At 37.7% G+C, this 15,110-nt stretch overlaps 9 protein-coding genes across 9 annotated transcripts; 5 read left to right on the top strand and 4 right to left on the bottom strand. All coding sequences in view use genetic code 12, as the record gives it.

Moving 5' to 3' along the window:
• Positions 1–38: 38 nt before the first annotated feature.
• Positions 39–511, bottom strand: I9W82_001616 (uncharacterized protein; the record flags this gene model as incomplete). The annotated part of the gene is made up of 2 exons (XM_067690381.1): positions 39–458; positions 509–511. The coding sequence occupies 2 exons, from the start codon at positions 509–511 to the stop codon at positions 39–41; spliced, it is 423 nt and encodes a 140-aa protein (XP_067548852.1).
• A 583-nt stretch (positions 512–1,094) lies between these two features.
• On the bottom strand, positions 1,095–1,803 carry I9W82_001617 (phosphatidylglycerophosphatase; the record flags this gene model as incomplete). The annotated part of the gene is made up of 2 exons (XM_067690382.1): positions 1,095–1,529; positions 1,585–1,803. The coding sequence occupies 2 exons, from the start codon at positions 1,801–1,803 to the stop codon at positions 1,095–1,097; spliced, it is 654 nt and encodes a 217-aa protein (XP_067548853.1).
• A 173-nt stretch (positions 1,804–1,976) lies between these two features.
• I9W82_001618 (E3 ubiquitin-protein ligase) lies at positions 1,977–3,935 on the top strand (the record flags this gene model as incomplete). Its single annotated transcript, XM_067690383.1, has 1 exon — positions 1,977–3,935. The coding sequence occupies one exon, from the start codon at positions 1,977–1,979 to the stop codon at positions 3,933–3,935; it is 1,959 nt and encodes a 652-aa protein (XP_067548854.1).
• Positions 3,936–5,944: 2,009 nt separating this feature from the next.
• Positions 5,945–6,316, top strand: I9W82_001619 (uncharacterized protein; the record flags this gene model as incomplete). The annotated part of the gene is made up of 1 exon (XM_067690384.1): positions 5,945–6,316. The coding sequence occupies one exon, from the start codon at positions 5,945–5,947 to the stop codon at positions 6,314–6,316; it is 372 nt and encodes a 123-aa protein (XP_067548855.1).
• Positions 6,317–6,657: 341 nt separating this feature from the next.
• I9W82_001620 (uncharacterized protein) lies at positions 6,658–8,124 on the top strand (the record flags this gene model as incomplete). Its single annotated transcript, XM_067690386.1, has 1 exon — positions 6,658–8,124. The coding sequence occupies one exon, from the start codon at positions 6,658–6,660 to the stop codon at positions 8,122–8,124; it is 1,467 nt and encodes a 488-aa protein (XP_067548856.1).
• Positions 8,125–8,132: 8 nt separating this feature from the next.
• I9W82_001621 (Ran GTPase-binding protein) lies at positions 8,133–8,714 on the bottom strand (the record flags this gene model as incomplete). The annotated part of the gene is made up of 1 exon (XM_067690387.1): positions 8,133–8,714. The coding sequence occupies one exon, from the start codon at positions 8,712–8,714 to the stop codon at positions 8,133–8,135; it is 582 nt and encodes a 193-aa protein (XP_067548857.1).
• Positions 8,715–9,628: 914 nt separating this feature from the next.
• On the top strand, positions 9,629–10,855 carry HOC1 (alpha-1,6-mannosyltransferase; the record flags this gene model as incomplete). Its single annotated transcript, XM_067690388.1, has 1 exon — positions 9,629–10,855. One exon carries the CDS (start codon positions 9,629–9,631, stop codon positions 10,853–10,855), a length of 1,227 nt encoding a protein of 408 aa, XP_067548858.1.
• Positions 10,856–10,965: 110 nt separating this feature from the next.
• On the bottom strand, positions 10,966–14,109 carry SEC12 (Sec12p; the record flags this gene model as incomplete). Its single annotated transcript, XM_067690389.1, has 1 exon — positions 10,966–14,109. The coding sequence occupies one exon, from the start codon at positions 14,107–14,109 to the stop codon at positions 10,966–10,968; it is 3,144 nt and encodes a 1,047-aa protein (XP_067548859.1).
• Positions 14,110–14,220: 111 nt separating this feature from the next.
• Positions 14,221–15,069, top strand: I9W82_001624 (putative pyridoxal kinase; the record flags this gene model as incomplete). The annotated part of the gene is made up of 1 exon (XM_067690390.1): positions 14,221–15,069. One exon carries the CDS (start codon positions 14,221–14,223, stop codon positions 15,067–15,069), a length of 849 nt encoding a protein of 282 aa, XP_067548860.1.
• Positions 15,070–15,110: the final 41 nt, after the last annotated feature.

Genomic DNA, 15,110 nt, shown 5'->3' on the forward strand with positions numbered 1-15,110 from the left:
ATGAGTAAAAGAAATTGTATATTAGAAGAAATGTATCATTAAAAGTAAGTTTCCTGTTGTTGATTAAACTTTTCAATTGAATCTGTACTAATCACACCAATCTTTTGCTTTTGCGCCTTGAGATGTCTTCGATCAACTTTACCTGTAATATACTCCAAGGACCGTTCACAAACAACAACCAATGAAAACACAGTTGTGGTTGCCAAAATAGAAAAGGTCATAGCAAGGATAATAAACACATTGATGTAAACTTCGACACTTGTCTTTGTAGGGGTTGCTTTACCGTGTTCCTTTTCAATTTGGTACATCTTTCCGGCCCTCAAGCTATGAACAACTGCAATAATATTCAACACTGTGCCTCCCAATTCCAATATAAATGAGCAAAATAGGCATCTTAGTGAAACCAAAGTGGGTATAGTGCTTGAGCATAAAGGAAGTATGGAAGCATTGATGACAAACTAGAAAACGTTAGTGCCACGTCAATGTAGGCCAGTGTAGTTTTACATACCATAATCAAAATGTAACAGTTGGAAATAATGCACATTGCAGGCCGGTTTTCAATCTCTTCCAACGGTACGCAAGCGTAGATAAGTATATATTGAACCAAAAGAAACGTAAAGTAGACTCGAAACAAGTTCTTAAAGATCGGTAAGTTGTAGATGCTTGAAATGTCATTAATTACCATGCCATTACCCACATTGATTCTTTGACCTTCTGGGAGAGAAGGATCAAATAAAATGTTATGAACCATTGGAAAATGAGTGTAGTAGGAACATCAACTAAAGCGTGAATTGGATGAAAGGTAGTAGTGAAAAGTGTATCACTTTTGGGCTGGTAAAAACTGCAATAAGAAAATGTTATTATATCAAATCGAGTGAATGGTTGAATCGGTAGTCTCTCCAACGATAAAATTGTTGTCCCCATTCTGCTAAATTCCTTACTTTTTAGCTTGGTGATATTGTTTCCTACTTTGAGTCAAAAGCATACCAAATAAAAGAAATTATAGGGACAGAAAAAAAAAATTAAAATGAGGAACCACCAAGCAATGTTGCAAAAAAAAAAAAATGAATTCAAAGCAGAATTCATGTGGCGCATCACGTTATATCCTTGGCAAAAGGCTCATCTGCATTCTTTGGAGTTGGCGGACTCCATGGGTTATCTGTCCTGCTTGACACTAATCTCAGATATAAATCCCTCTCCAATTTAGGAAACATCTTGTTGCTCAACTGTACACCCTCGCTAATCCAACAGCCCCAGCTTCCCATCATATTTGCCATTACCATATCAGTAAACAAACGATCTCCAACAACGATTATTTCATTGGGGTTGATATTTTGACGGGCAAAATATTGCTTGATTTCGTCTGAACAACCAGGTTTCTTGACTGAATGACGAAGCACACTGACTCCAGTGTTTTCCTCTAAAGTTTTGGCTTGTGTGTGGTTTGTATCATCATCAGTTCCAGCAGAGTTGCTGACTATAAGCACGTGCTCACCCGGATAAATGGATTTAAGCTTCAGCCATGTAGACTAGGCAAATAGTTAGTACAGAATTCAATAATAGATGTTCCGTCCGTATACATACTTCATATGCAGGCCACACTTTGTCGTCGTGGTCTTTGGCAAAGCAATTGTCTTTATCCAACACAATTCCCTTTATCCTGACATTTGGATGAGCAGGTATTTGAAATGGCAAAATCAATTGGTCAAATGATTTAAAAGTGATGTGGGGTAAACACAATCCAGGGTTGTATAATAGCCTGGAGACGTTTAACGTTGCACTTAAGTTGAATGAAGGGGCCATTTAATGGTAGACAGTGGTAAAACTAGATCTTTCGGGAAGGGATAGCGCTCGATGATGATGGAAGCGTACGACGGTGTACTGAAGAAAAGAAAAAAAAAATTTCAACCTTCGATCCGCGATTGAGGCTTGAGCTTGAAGGAAACCAAAGACCAGTAGCTGAGAAATTTTGGCTCATGACTACCACTGACAAGAAGAACACATCTACCACAAATTCTAAAGCTTCTCTGAATAGGTCAAGAGTTAGCAGAGGTGGCAGCAAACTGGGCGGTATCAGTGGATCTCGTTCTGGATACAAGAAGAGAAATGACTCAGATTCATCACATCTACAGGACCAGCAAGAGGCAAATGATATTCCTGAGTCTCAGCAGTGTTTGATTTGTGCAGAACGTATCATTTACGCCGCGTTGACTCCATGTAATCATGTAACATGTCACAAATGTACATTTCGTCAACGTGCTTTATATGAAAAGAATACCTGTCTCATATGTCGAAGTGAGAATGAAAAGATTGTCATTACTGAGCAATTGGAAATAGGGTACGATGATGTAAAAGTGACTGATATAGTAGCGTTTGATGAAAAATACCATGTTGGGTTCACACAAGAATATGTGGAACGGGATACACTTCGATTATTGGAAAATGAGTGTCAAATATGTCATGAAATATTTTCTAGCTTCAAAGAGTTGGGAGATCATGCCAAGGAAACACATGGGAAGTACTATTGTTTGATTTGCTCTAAACATAAAAAAGCATTCAAAGTTGAACTTCCCCTTTACACATACAAGCAATTACAAAAACATCAATCACAAGGAGATGCAAGTGGATTCAAAGGACACCCTGAATGTAAGCATTGTCAAGGGAAACGTTTCTATTCAGAGGATGAATTGAATGTTCACATTCGTGATCGTCATGAACGGTGTCACATTTGTGATCAAACCACCCCTAAAACTGCCGATTATTATAGAAATTATGATGCATTATATCAACATTTTACTAGAGCACACTATGTGTGCACAGTACCATCATGTGTTGAAAAACGGTTTGTTGTTTTTAGAGACGATTTGGATTTGACGGCTCATATGTTAAAGGAACATGGTGGATTGAATAATGGGCAACGCATTGTTATTGGGTCTAATTCATATCATCAACATGGTGGTTTTAGTCAGTTGTCAACTTTCAACAATTCTCGCTGGCTTTCATCAAATGAAGATCAAGATGAGGATCAGCAATCCCCAGAGATTAAAAAGAGACGATTTGAAGAAAGAGCCAAACATTATTTGAACTATAACAATAACAAATATCAAGAGTTTATCAGGATCAATGAATTATTTTCCAAGAGGAAAATTAACGCTTCAGAGTTATTAACAATGTATCAAAAGGATTTATTTATTCATCAATCATTGGAAGACTTGAATTTCCTATTTAAAGAGTTTCTTGAGTTTTTCCCAAAGTCGAGTGAATTGCACAAAGACTTGTTGTCTATCATAGTTGAAGAAAATGAAAGCAATCCGACTGAGCAGTTCCCTGTGTTGGGTGGATCAAATGCTGCCAATGCATTTACTTCGAATGGGTGGATTGGAAATGGTGGAGGATCTAGTAGAAATAGTGGTGCATCAACACCGGTTGACCGATTCCCACCATTGAAGAAACCGGAAAAGGTTAATTACATTAATCCAAACACCCAGCCAATACGATACTCCACCATCACTAAAAAGAGCAAGCCAAAGGCAATGTCAATCAACAGATCTTCAAACATTATGTCACCACCACCATCCTTACCCAATTATCTCGATAGACTCAACAATAATAAATCTGACACGTCATTAGCCAGTGTATCAAAGTCACCACCACCATCACAGGCTTTTAAACCACCTACATTACACAATGGTGCATCTAGTGCTGCTCTTGACGATAATAAATTTCCTGCATTAGAGAAGAAACAAGTTAAAAAGGTTATTCCACGTGTAAATGAAGTCAAAGTGACGGATCCAAACTCATGGGGTAAGACAAGTACTAACAGTTCTGCGACATTAGCAAGTGCAGAAGATAACAGTGGAATTGAAATACTTGACAAGAGGAAGCAAAAGATGAAGAAAAAACAGGGTCGTATATTATTCAGCAATGCATTTTAGTGGTCAGGGAAAGGAATTGAATGTACTTTTGATGACTAGTCAGTTTATAGATCATTTAGCCACGTAAGGAGAATATTGATACGATCGGATTGTAGCACAGGGAAGCGAGTGGGTGTCAGTGTGGGTGTCAGTGTAGGTGTCAGAGTGGGTGAGCATTAATGTCGTGAAAACCTTCTTCTGCCTTTGTGTCCATTAAAAACAATAACAACGGTATTCCGAAACTTTTTAGTCTTTGCAAAAAACTCTGTTTTTTAAATGTATGCATAGTCTAATTCTTTGAATGCACCTATCCAACAACAGTAAGTAAACGGAGTAAAAATGTTGCTTCTAGAATTATTACTGTTCTTTTGTGCATCCACTGCAATGCCGTTCTAGAGTTTTCCCCCTAATTTTTTCAAAAGCTTCGACCGCTTTGCATAAGTGGAGTTCCAGAGGTTTAGAGAGCTAGCTAAATGCGCTCTCATAGTTAGTCAATCGTCTAATTCATAGATGTAAGACGTATTCCGTGACTGAAGTGTAATGGCAGGAATAGTATTCATCGTATGTTTCCCCCAGTCTTTTTCGAACATAGCAATAAAAGCAAAAGAATCGTCAAAGTTTTGAGTTTCAACCCGGTTAAGTCGGATAAAAAGAATTTAGCGCCGATATTTTGTTTTTTTTTAATTTCTGTTCCTCAATTGTTTTTTTATTTGCGCTATTTAATTTCTTTTTTTCTTGCAGCAACTTTGTAATCTATACGAATTTAGAGCTTTTTTACCAGCTAAAAATAGACAATTTAACTGCTAATCTCCTATAATTGTTGGCAGACGGTGGATACGGTTATGAACTCGCGTGAGTGAGTTGACTTTCACACCTATATCGAGCCAACGTTTTGCAATAAAAGGAAACTTAATTAAGCAAGCACAACACAAACCACAAACTTGCAAAACACACAAAACACACAAAACACAGAACAGTCATTCCAGGAAATTGCCGAGGATAAATAGTATCCTAACACTGCATTTACGATAGAATCCAAGAGTTCAGAGAAAATTATACTCTACACACAAGAAAAGCTCTTTTATTGTTTTCTCTTCCCCTCACCTATGCTTTAGGCTTTTTTTTTGGTTTTATCAGCTGGTATTGTTGTTTAAAATTAAAGGTTGCATCGGATGAGGGTATTAAAAAAGTGTAAACACAGAGAATGTGTAAATCGGGCATAGAAATATAATAATTTTGCAAAACTATGTAGGAAAATGAAAGCTACTCATGCGTTTTGTGTGATAGTTTTATGCCCTTCCTTTGTTTCTATTTATAACTGCTAATTCGCAAAGTCAGCCTTTTGTGCTTATTCTGGGCTTCCGATTTTTCCATCTGGCGCTTCATAAAAGAAGTTGGTAAATATAGGGCTACGGAAGCACACCGAGTCCAATCATTTCTCTGTCTCTCTTTTGCATTATCGACCCAGTAGCTCTTCTTCTTCTGGATAACTCGTATCTGCATACTCCTATTTAATTTTCCCTCTCTCAACTTTTTGCTAATATTTTAGTCATGAGAATGCAAAAGCTGCTGTACACAAAATTAAATTTTCAAATAGACATATTTTTACTAATTTGCGGTGTACATGATACATATGGTATATGACAATAGGGTCAATATGCATCTCTATCCTTCTCTCTGTCCTTTTTTAGAGGGATTTACTTGGAAAATATTTTTTTATGCTACAAAAACGGAACTACCTCTATCACAAAAAGACCGTTCACACACAGAAGTCATGCCATAAGACACAAATTGGTAAAAGCACTGTTATAGACGTACATAAATAAGGACATCAACTGATAGGTACCACCGAATGGGGATTATAAACAATGGCTTTTTTTCTCTAACGTTACCTCTTTCTCCGTGTTTGCTGTTTAGTATAAATAATCCCGTATTTTCCGTCATCACCAACCGCCTAACCATTCTAAACACCAATTTATAAACTAAAGTTTTACCCATCTAAAGCTCAATACTATTATTCACATCACATAATGGCACTTTCAACTAAGGAACTACTAGAAAGACAAGAGAACTTGAAATCTTCAAACTACATTCTTTACAAATTAAACAGTTGGTACTACCTTTACTACTATTCAACTCCATTACCATATTCAACATTAGGTGAAGCTATTTTCTTCAATGGTGTAATCTTATCCTTGACAATATTGATTGTTTATTCCGCAGTTTGGGTCTTACCCTTGAAATTACTTCAATCTGGTGAAAGCTTATACTATTACATAACTGGTCACTCCATTTCATTTGATGTTCTTCAAGCTATCAATACAATCTTGCATTTGAATGGAGATAATTCAACTTTTGTTATTAACCATTGGTCGGATTTGCCTAAAGTTATAAGAATTTAAACATGGGGTGGATTAAAAAGTGCACGAAATCAATTCAAACCAAACAAAGAAATGGCCACTTCAACGTTGATGTGACCCACTTTATCACTACCTTGTGATACGTTATTTTCGGTATAGATCTATTCAGTTCGGATTTAGTATCATATATATTACTTAATACATATTCTTTAATTGAACAGTTTTGCTGGCTGTAGATACTAGTATGCTCATCAACAGATTGACCTCTTTGCAGTTCATCTATTGGCATATCGACACAAAATTTTCAAAGCGCGGCAGATAAAAAAATCTCAACGGCGGGCAATTCAAAAAGATAAAAAGGTTCAACTAAACCCATCATAATAATGAGACATAGAGCCACTATACTCAATCCCGGATCCTTTCACGATGACTTGATTCAAAATCTCAACTCGACAAATTTTAAGATAGTGGCGCCTTCATTACAAGAACGGTTTTCAATTGAGAATAAATTCACGATACCAATCTCCAAACCGTTACAGTATATTCGGCAATTACGTATCCAATCGAAAAGACTGTATGATGATGTCAATCTTGTTTTCCCATTCGACTTTACTACTGGGTTGAATGTGTATGTCTTGCCAAGAAACACAGCTAATAATGACGACAACGACGAATTTTTCAATGAATTGAATAGTGTGTTGAAGGATGTTGTTAATCTCGATATCAACGCCACTGAGTGGATCACTGCTGGAAATTCCCTATACTATTATTCATCTCAACCGGCTTCATTGCATGCACAATCGATTTGGTTTCAGTATAATGATATACAGGATTATGACTCCACTTTTGATTTGGTGTACAATTCTGACGATTCTTCTAAACAGGTAGTATTGCGTCAATTACTCACTGACGTGGCTGAAGTTGATTACTCTTTGAAGCTAGGCGAGTATAAAGAGATTGGGTTGTTTCTTCATGATGTCAAGGTATCGCAAACTAGAGATGATTTAGTTTTGAGTGGATTAAGGGTGATTTTAGATGGACAAAGCGAGTCAGATGATACTACCGACAAGGATGTCCACAAGACAATGTTTCATTTGAAACCTAGACATAGATACTTACCAGGATCGGTTTCATCTTCAATAATACCACAGGGTTTACATCTAGTCTTGACAACTACAATAACTACTGAAATTGATTTGACTTCTACTATAAATCAAGAGATAATCGGCGTCGATGTTGATGTGCAAGCATGTAACGGCTACTTTTATCTAAATTTGAACAAATCATTGATATTTGACAAGTATCAAGATATCCCACAGAATACAACTTTACTAGTCGATAATGGAGTTTCAAATTTGGAATTACCTGAGTACAACATTGAACAATGGGGAAGTGAGTTATTGTTTCAAGTGAGTAATGACGAGCAGTCCGATGTGTCTTTGCCAGCCAAGTTTGATTTAAACTTGACATTGCATTCACGGTATCAATTACCAAACAATAGTGATACCTCCTCGCCATTCACTGAGATTATCAACCCACAACCACAATTTTTCATTGCTTGTAAAGTCAAGGAAGGCGACTTGTTGAGTAGATCACCTTTCGACTCGAAGAGATTAACCAAATTGGGAAACAACTACGAAGCATATTTTGAAAAAGACACGGTGTTTTATCATTTCAAAACGGAAAGTGACCGTCATTTGTCAGTTGACATACCTCATGGCACAACAACATTTGATCGTGTTAATTCAATAACTACATTTACACTTTTCATTGGTATTGGTATTATCTTTTGGGGTATTTTACAAAGATTCACCAAGTCTAAAACTAGTCAAAAGTCTAAAACTGAATAAAGATTATATCATTGAAATAGGTTCCAATCAACAACTTTCAAACTACTGCACAAGTCCTTAAACCACTCGTATCTCTCACTCGCAAACTTATCAAGTTCATTCTCTCCACCAGCAAAATTAATTGCTCCATGGTGTTCTTTCTTCAATGGCAAATTATACTGAATCAACACGTCAGTTTGCACTTTTTCCAACCTCAATAAACAAATCAATATGACAATATGTTCAGCTTGATTGGGTTCTTTACGTTTATATTCTGGCTTGAAACTAACATAACTGAAATATAGTATCTCATCACTACCATTGACTTGTAATTCTTGTAATGGCGTGTTGTGTACACCAGGTGGTGCAAAATCTTGTAAATGTTGAGCAATGGCAGAGCTGTAGTCATCAGCATCAACCCGTTCTAGTAAATCAATAATCAAAGCTTGGTCATAAGTGAGCAACGAAGATAATGTAGGCTTTGTAGTGTCGAGTTCATTGATGAAAACTTCTTGTGAATCAGGAACTTGTCTGATGCGTGATACATCGGTGAATGATGATGGGAGTTTGTTGATTGTGATTGCTCCTCCGTATAGTTCTGTTGTCGACATACTCTGAAGTTAAAAGGGGATTTGTAATTGGTGATGAGATCTGAATGCAGATTGAAGAAGGGTCTTTTGCATTGGAGAGATTGCGCGGAATAAAGGGATAGAGCAATTTTAAAAGAGTGCAGTGAAAAGAGGTAGCGCTCGTTACGTAATTCAACATTCCCTTTATGAAAACAACAAAGGAAAATAATTTTCCCTTTCAACAACTTTTTACTCTTCAAATGGTGCGTTTAAATAAGCACTTTTTATGTCTAAATGGTGGATTGGATACTATAAATGTCGTCACTACAATGCAGGGGAGTGTCTGTCGATCTTTATCATGAAGAAAGTTAATGCAATTGTGTATTTTTCTTCCATGTAAATTTTGACAACTCAAGTTATCATTTATACTTGGGAATAGATCAATCAAGTGCTAGTATTTGATTTATTCACGGGGTGAAGCAATGAGCTCTGCATTAGTAGTGGGGTATTTCAAATTTTAGTATTATCTATTCTGACAAGAATCTCGTGTGAATGGGTTGTATATTATAGCTATTTGGTATAAATGCTCTGTCTTCATGAAGGACATTCCTTGGAAGATGCAACTGAAAGCTTGTCAAGTTCCCGAAAAATCTGGACCAATCTTTAATGTATTGTGATTTATTAATGCCTCTAGTTCTTTATTGATGAAGTTTACCATAACTTTTGTTTAATATATGTTAAAATTTATCATGTACAATGTCACTCTTTAATTGTAGATTTGGTTAGGTAGACTCTGTTGGAGAATGCAACTTTCCTCAACTGTCAGGAAATTTCGACCTCTCGCACGTGACTCCATTGAAACATGTCAAAAGCTGAAGTAGAAAAAAAAAATTATAAACTGAGAATCAAATCAAATCTGCATCAGATCAGATACGTAACTCAAGGCACAACCAATCATGCCCAAATATCATGGTCTGTCAAATAATAAAGGACGCAAGATCCTAATAGTGACAACACTTGTATCACTAATCTTATTAGGAATAGCATTCTTTTCAGGTTTCCTATCACAATCAAAAGATTTACAGGGAGTCATATCTAGTTTACCAAATGATAAACTTCTTGGTTTATCAAACTTTTTATCATCAGAAAATAGCAAGAACCAAGATGAACTATTAAGTAAGATTGAGAAACTTAACAAGAAACTTTTCCAAGCTCAAGAGGCAAAGATTAATAAATTGGAAGAGCAAAACAAATTGATTTTAAAAGAATTGAAATTATTGAAACACCCACCATCACTGGCTTCGGTTAGGGATAAATTGACATTCCTTTATCCATATGATTCAGAAAGTAAATTCCCTGCTTACATTTGGCAATCGTGGAAACATGGGTTGAATGATGACAGGTTTGATGAGAAGTACCGTCAAGGTGAATCACAATGGGCATTCAAAAACCCTGGGTTTGTTCATGAATTGTTTAATGATGATACTGCTCATACTGTCATCAAGTACCTTTATCTGCAAGTTCCAGAAGTGATTGAAACGTTTGAATTGTTACCGGAAACTATAATGAAGATGGATTTTTTCAAATACTTGATACTTTACGCTAAAGGTGGAGTTTATGCTGATATAGACACTTTCCCACTACAACCAATTCCTAACTGGACTCCAGAAAATGTTAGTCCCTTGGATATAGGTGTAATCTTGGCCATTGAATCCGATTCATCATCTCCAGATTGGAGGAAAGAACAAATACATCGATTACAATTTGGACAATTTGTCATCCAAGCCAAACCAGGTCATCCAATTTTGCGTGAGGCCATCGCTGTAATTGTTGAACAAACTAGGTTGAAGAAATTAGAAGGCTTGGCTGCTTCCGGGGGCGGACCATTAAAGTTGATTGGAAATAGCAATGAAAAATTATTAAAGATTAGTCAATGGACAGGCTCGGGTCTCTGGACTGATGTTGTTTTCAAATACTTTAATGACTATATTCAGTCTTCAGTCTTCCAGAAAGTTACCTGGAAAGAATTCCACAAATTACAAACGCCAAAATTGGTTAGTGATATTTTGGTGTTGCCGGTGAAATCATTTGCTAGTGATATTGAAGAACCAAAGGATGGAAAGATTGAGGATCCATTAGCATTTGTCAAGCATTATGCGGCAAAGATTTGGAGAAACGGTTAGATATAGAGGCTTTTGGGGGGGGTTAAGTCAACTCTGAATTACGTTAGGTTAAATTGACATACTGTTTATTCTAATTTACTAAATACAGATATTCACTTTGTCTTCATCTCCTAAAGTTCATCTTTTTCTCTAGCGTTCGGTGTAGGGTCTGCAGTTTTTGGTTTCTTTACTGTTCTTGTGACAACTTTCGTCTTCTTTTTGGCTGAAGAGGAAGGTGATGATGACAAAGATGCAACAGGGTGCAGTGATTCTGCCACACTAGTGGTACTTCCAGTTGGCTTAATCGAGGATGCCTCTTCTTCAGATGGACTCAAAACAGAAGTATTTTGGTCAGCAGCTACTGCTTCAGTTGATGGTGTTGAAACTGACACTGGTGGCTCTTCAACACTTTCCGGTTCATCTGGTTTTGGAGTGGGGTCAACACCACCAGTTCCGGACACTTCTACAGTATGGGGTTCCTCGAAGGATACTGGCTCCTCTGGTGTGTGTTCTTGCTTATCCACGACAGGCTCTTGGTCGACTGATTGGGCAGTAAATGTTTCTTCACTTACATCCGAAGCTATGCTTGTGGCGGGAGTGGAGGATGATTGGACTTCAATTTGCTCTGATTGAACAGGCTCTGATTGGACAGGCTCTTGCACAATTTCTTCATCAATTGACTGAGTAGTGGCACCATCCGCATTAGAATCTTCAGCCAGTTTTATTTCCTCTGCTTGTTCTTGTGTTACAGCACTTGCTTCATAATTTTTAACTGATTGTGATGGAATTTCTTCTGTGGTGGCTGCCGTTGTGGTACTTTCTTGAGATGCTGAATTCTCAGAATGTGACTCCACTTTCTCATCAACGACGGATTGTACTTCCTCTACATTGGGTAAGCTTGTCTTGATAGATTCATCAGCAATTAATTCCAGTTCATCATTTGGAACACTCTGTTGTGCTTCACTGGTGACTGGTTCTGACTCCTGTACAGGTTCTTGTACTTGTTCAGATATCTTATTTGCTTCAGTTGGCTCTTGTGCTGGTGCCTCCGTGTTAACTAACGGCTTAGCCTCCTCACTTGTTACAACCTCTTCAGGCTTCTCCACTTGAGAAGGGGTGGAAGTTTCCACCTCCTGTGTGGAACTGGCTGAGTCCGAATCGTCAATCACTTCTTCAATGACCTCTTCGTAGACTTCCTCAACAACTTCGGTATATTCAGTGTCCCCTGGGGTAACTTCATTCGTATGTTCCCTCTGATCCTTTGTTGGTTCTGGCTTAGGGTCCAGTTCTTCAACAACTTCTTCGACAACCTCAATCACTTCTACATGATCATCATCGACGCCTGAATCACTGGCTGGGATATCGGTCCCTTCTTGATCCATTGCAGTATCAGAAGTAATATCCAGTTCGACCGGCTCGGATTCCTCATACACCACTTCCTCGATCACATATTCTTCATCCTCAGCATCCGCATCAGGAGCAGCAGTATGTTCAACTTGCGAGTTCTCAGACACTTGAACAGGATCAGAATACTGTTGAGCTTCATCAACAACTGTAGCATTGTTAACAATCTCGTGAATACTCTCAAACTCAGGAATAGCTACAGTAGACTCTGAAGATGCTGTGGAAACTTCAGTTGTAGTCTCAGAAAATGTCATTTCAGAGACGGATTCAGATGTTGAAGCCTCTACCAGAGGTGATTCAGGGGAGGCGATGCTAGTCGTGGACAGCTCGATAACTCCTGTACTCAACTTGATATCATCCAAAGTTTCACTATTAAAATCAGGGTCAATAGTCTCCGCGTGCAAATCTCTAGTCACTTCTTGCACAACATCATTCAAGGTACTCTTTGCTTGATCACTGACATCTTGTACAATGTCATCTTTGCCGAATTTTTCCTTGTAAAGCTCCATCGCTTTGGAGCCGTATTTACTACCATACTCTTCTGCAACAGCATAAGCCTTCCTTCCATAATTTTCAGCCAATTCCAAACCTAGTTTACCATACTCGCTGGCTAACTCGGTACCCATCTTTCCATAATACAATCCAACTTCTCGGTAATTCTTCAGGAAATGTTTCAGTGACTCTAAAATTCCATCCAACTGTCCATTTTCGTGTGCCTTTTGGATTCCAATTCCAAGTGCTGCAATTAATATTATGGTGAACAAGTACTGGAAAAGTGTTCCAATGACAGATTTTCCTGATGCATATTTAGGTGGTACACGAACAACATTCAAGATATTGGCAGCACTACCTGTGGCTAGTTTAGTACCATTTGGTGAAAAGGAAACACTTGTGATTGCAAACGGGTGTAATTTCTTGATTGTTTCCATCAACTTGAAATTCGAAAGCTTGACAATGTACACCACTAAATCATTTCCTGCAAAAGCCACCAAATCTTGTGGAACAGATACATCCAATGCGACAATGTTGTTTAGCTTTTTCGCAATCACTTGCTCTTGGACAATCTTTTGCTTGGTCAAGTCATATCTCAACAATCCAGCACCTTTGCCGCCTTTGACACTGTATGAGATGACGACTTCATTATCATTGATAAATTTGATTTTGGAAAAGATGTATTTTTGTAACTTCTTGTCAATTGGTGAAGTTTTAGTGGTGGCAATAATGGAATTCGTTTGAGTAGATATAGAAACTATCGATGAGGATGTGATGTAGCACAATGTTGACCCCGTCTTTGGACTCAATGCAAAATCTTTAATCTCTTCATTTCCCGGTGGTTTGTATTTGAATTTTGATTCCAAGACATCTGGACTGAAAAAGTACAATACGGAGGGCACAGTGGATGTCATCAAGCATCCTACAGAGTTGTCTTGTGAAATTTTAACAACCTTTGGGTACTCATCAACATCGCCACTGATCTCCTCTTCAAACTGAGCTGCATCATCAAATATCAAATGCTCTTCTTTGTTGTATGTGTACTTTCTCACATTGTTATTAATATTCATCGACCTAATCAATTCGGAGCTCTGATTACATCCAACAACCACATTGTATTCATTCTCGTCAATCAATCTTGCCACATCAATACATTGCGGTGAGTCCTCGTTTGGAGGTAACACAACTTCTCTAAACTTTTGTAGTCTTCGTTTAGCATCGTTAACTTTGAAACTACATTTGATGGCGGTGATCTTGTTGGGGATTCCATTGTTTCCTTCCCCACCTCCACCGGCTACCAAAACAGTTTTGTTGTTGATGAATTTGGCATCTAATATTGGATATCCAACATCAATGGATGCTGTTTCTTTCAATGCCATTGCTTTGCTAGTGATTACGTTGATGAAATATTTTTGTTGGTTTAAAAAACACGTCAAAAATAAATTTTTCTGCTTTTCAAAAGCCTCTCCCATGCAGGTACACACAATCATATGAAGAGTCTACTATCTATTCTGTCCCATGTAGTGCACGGGTATGTGGGTAACAGAGCAGTGACTTTTCCTCTTCAATATAAAGGATGGGATGTGGATGCAATCAATACCACCAATTATTCGAATCACCCGGGGTATGGAAGTTTACAAGGTTCAGCATTAACTCCAGAGGCAATAAGAGATGTATTGCAAGGGTTGCACCACATTTTGGATTTGAACACGTATGACTTGATTTTAACTGGATATACTCCAAACGCTGATGTACTTCTGGTGGTTAAAGATGAGGTTGTTGAGGTGTTGCAGAAACAAGAGGGGAAGATTCCACGCTGGATTGTTGATCCAGTGTTGGGAGATAATGGTAGATTATACGTTCTGGAGAAGGTTATACCTGTCTACAAGGAGATTTTATCAACTGGTTTGGTATCGTTGATCACTCCCAATCAATTTGAATTTGAAACCCTAAGTGGAGCAAAGATTCATGATTGGCAAACATGTGAGTCAGCAGTCAAGAGTTTTGCAGAAAAGTATAAAGTTGGAAGCATTGTAATATCGTCAGTGGATATTGACAATCAATTGTACTGTGTTGGCTACACCGATGGCAAAATCTTCAACAAGCCGATACACAAGATTAATTGTGATTTCAATGGATGTGGCGATTTGTTTACTGGGTTAGTGGCAAATGCATATTATGACAATGGATACAAGATCACTCCTGAGTTGATCACTTCGGTATTACTGACACTACACAACATTTTACAATTTAGTTTTGATTTTGAGCTTCGAAAAGCGGGGCAGGCTCCTAAGGTGGTGAAGGATATAAAGGTTGTTGCAGCAAAGGAATATTTATAGAAATATTTGTAATGAATGAACTATTATGGAAAAGATGGCTA

The sequence above is a fragment of the Candida metapsilosis genome (assembly GCF_017655625.1).
Source record: "Candida metapsilosis strain BP57 chromosome Unknown scaffold2, whole genome shotgun sequence".
NCBI lineage: Eukaryota > Fungi > Ascomycota > Pichiomycetes > Serinales > Debaryomycetaceae > Lodderomyces > Lodderomyces metapsilosis.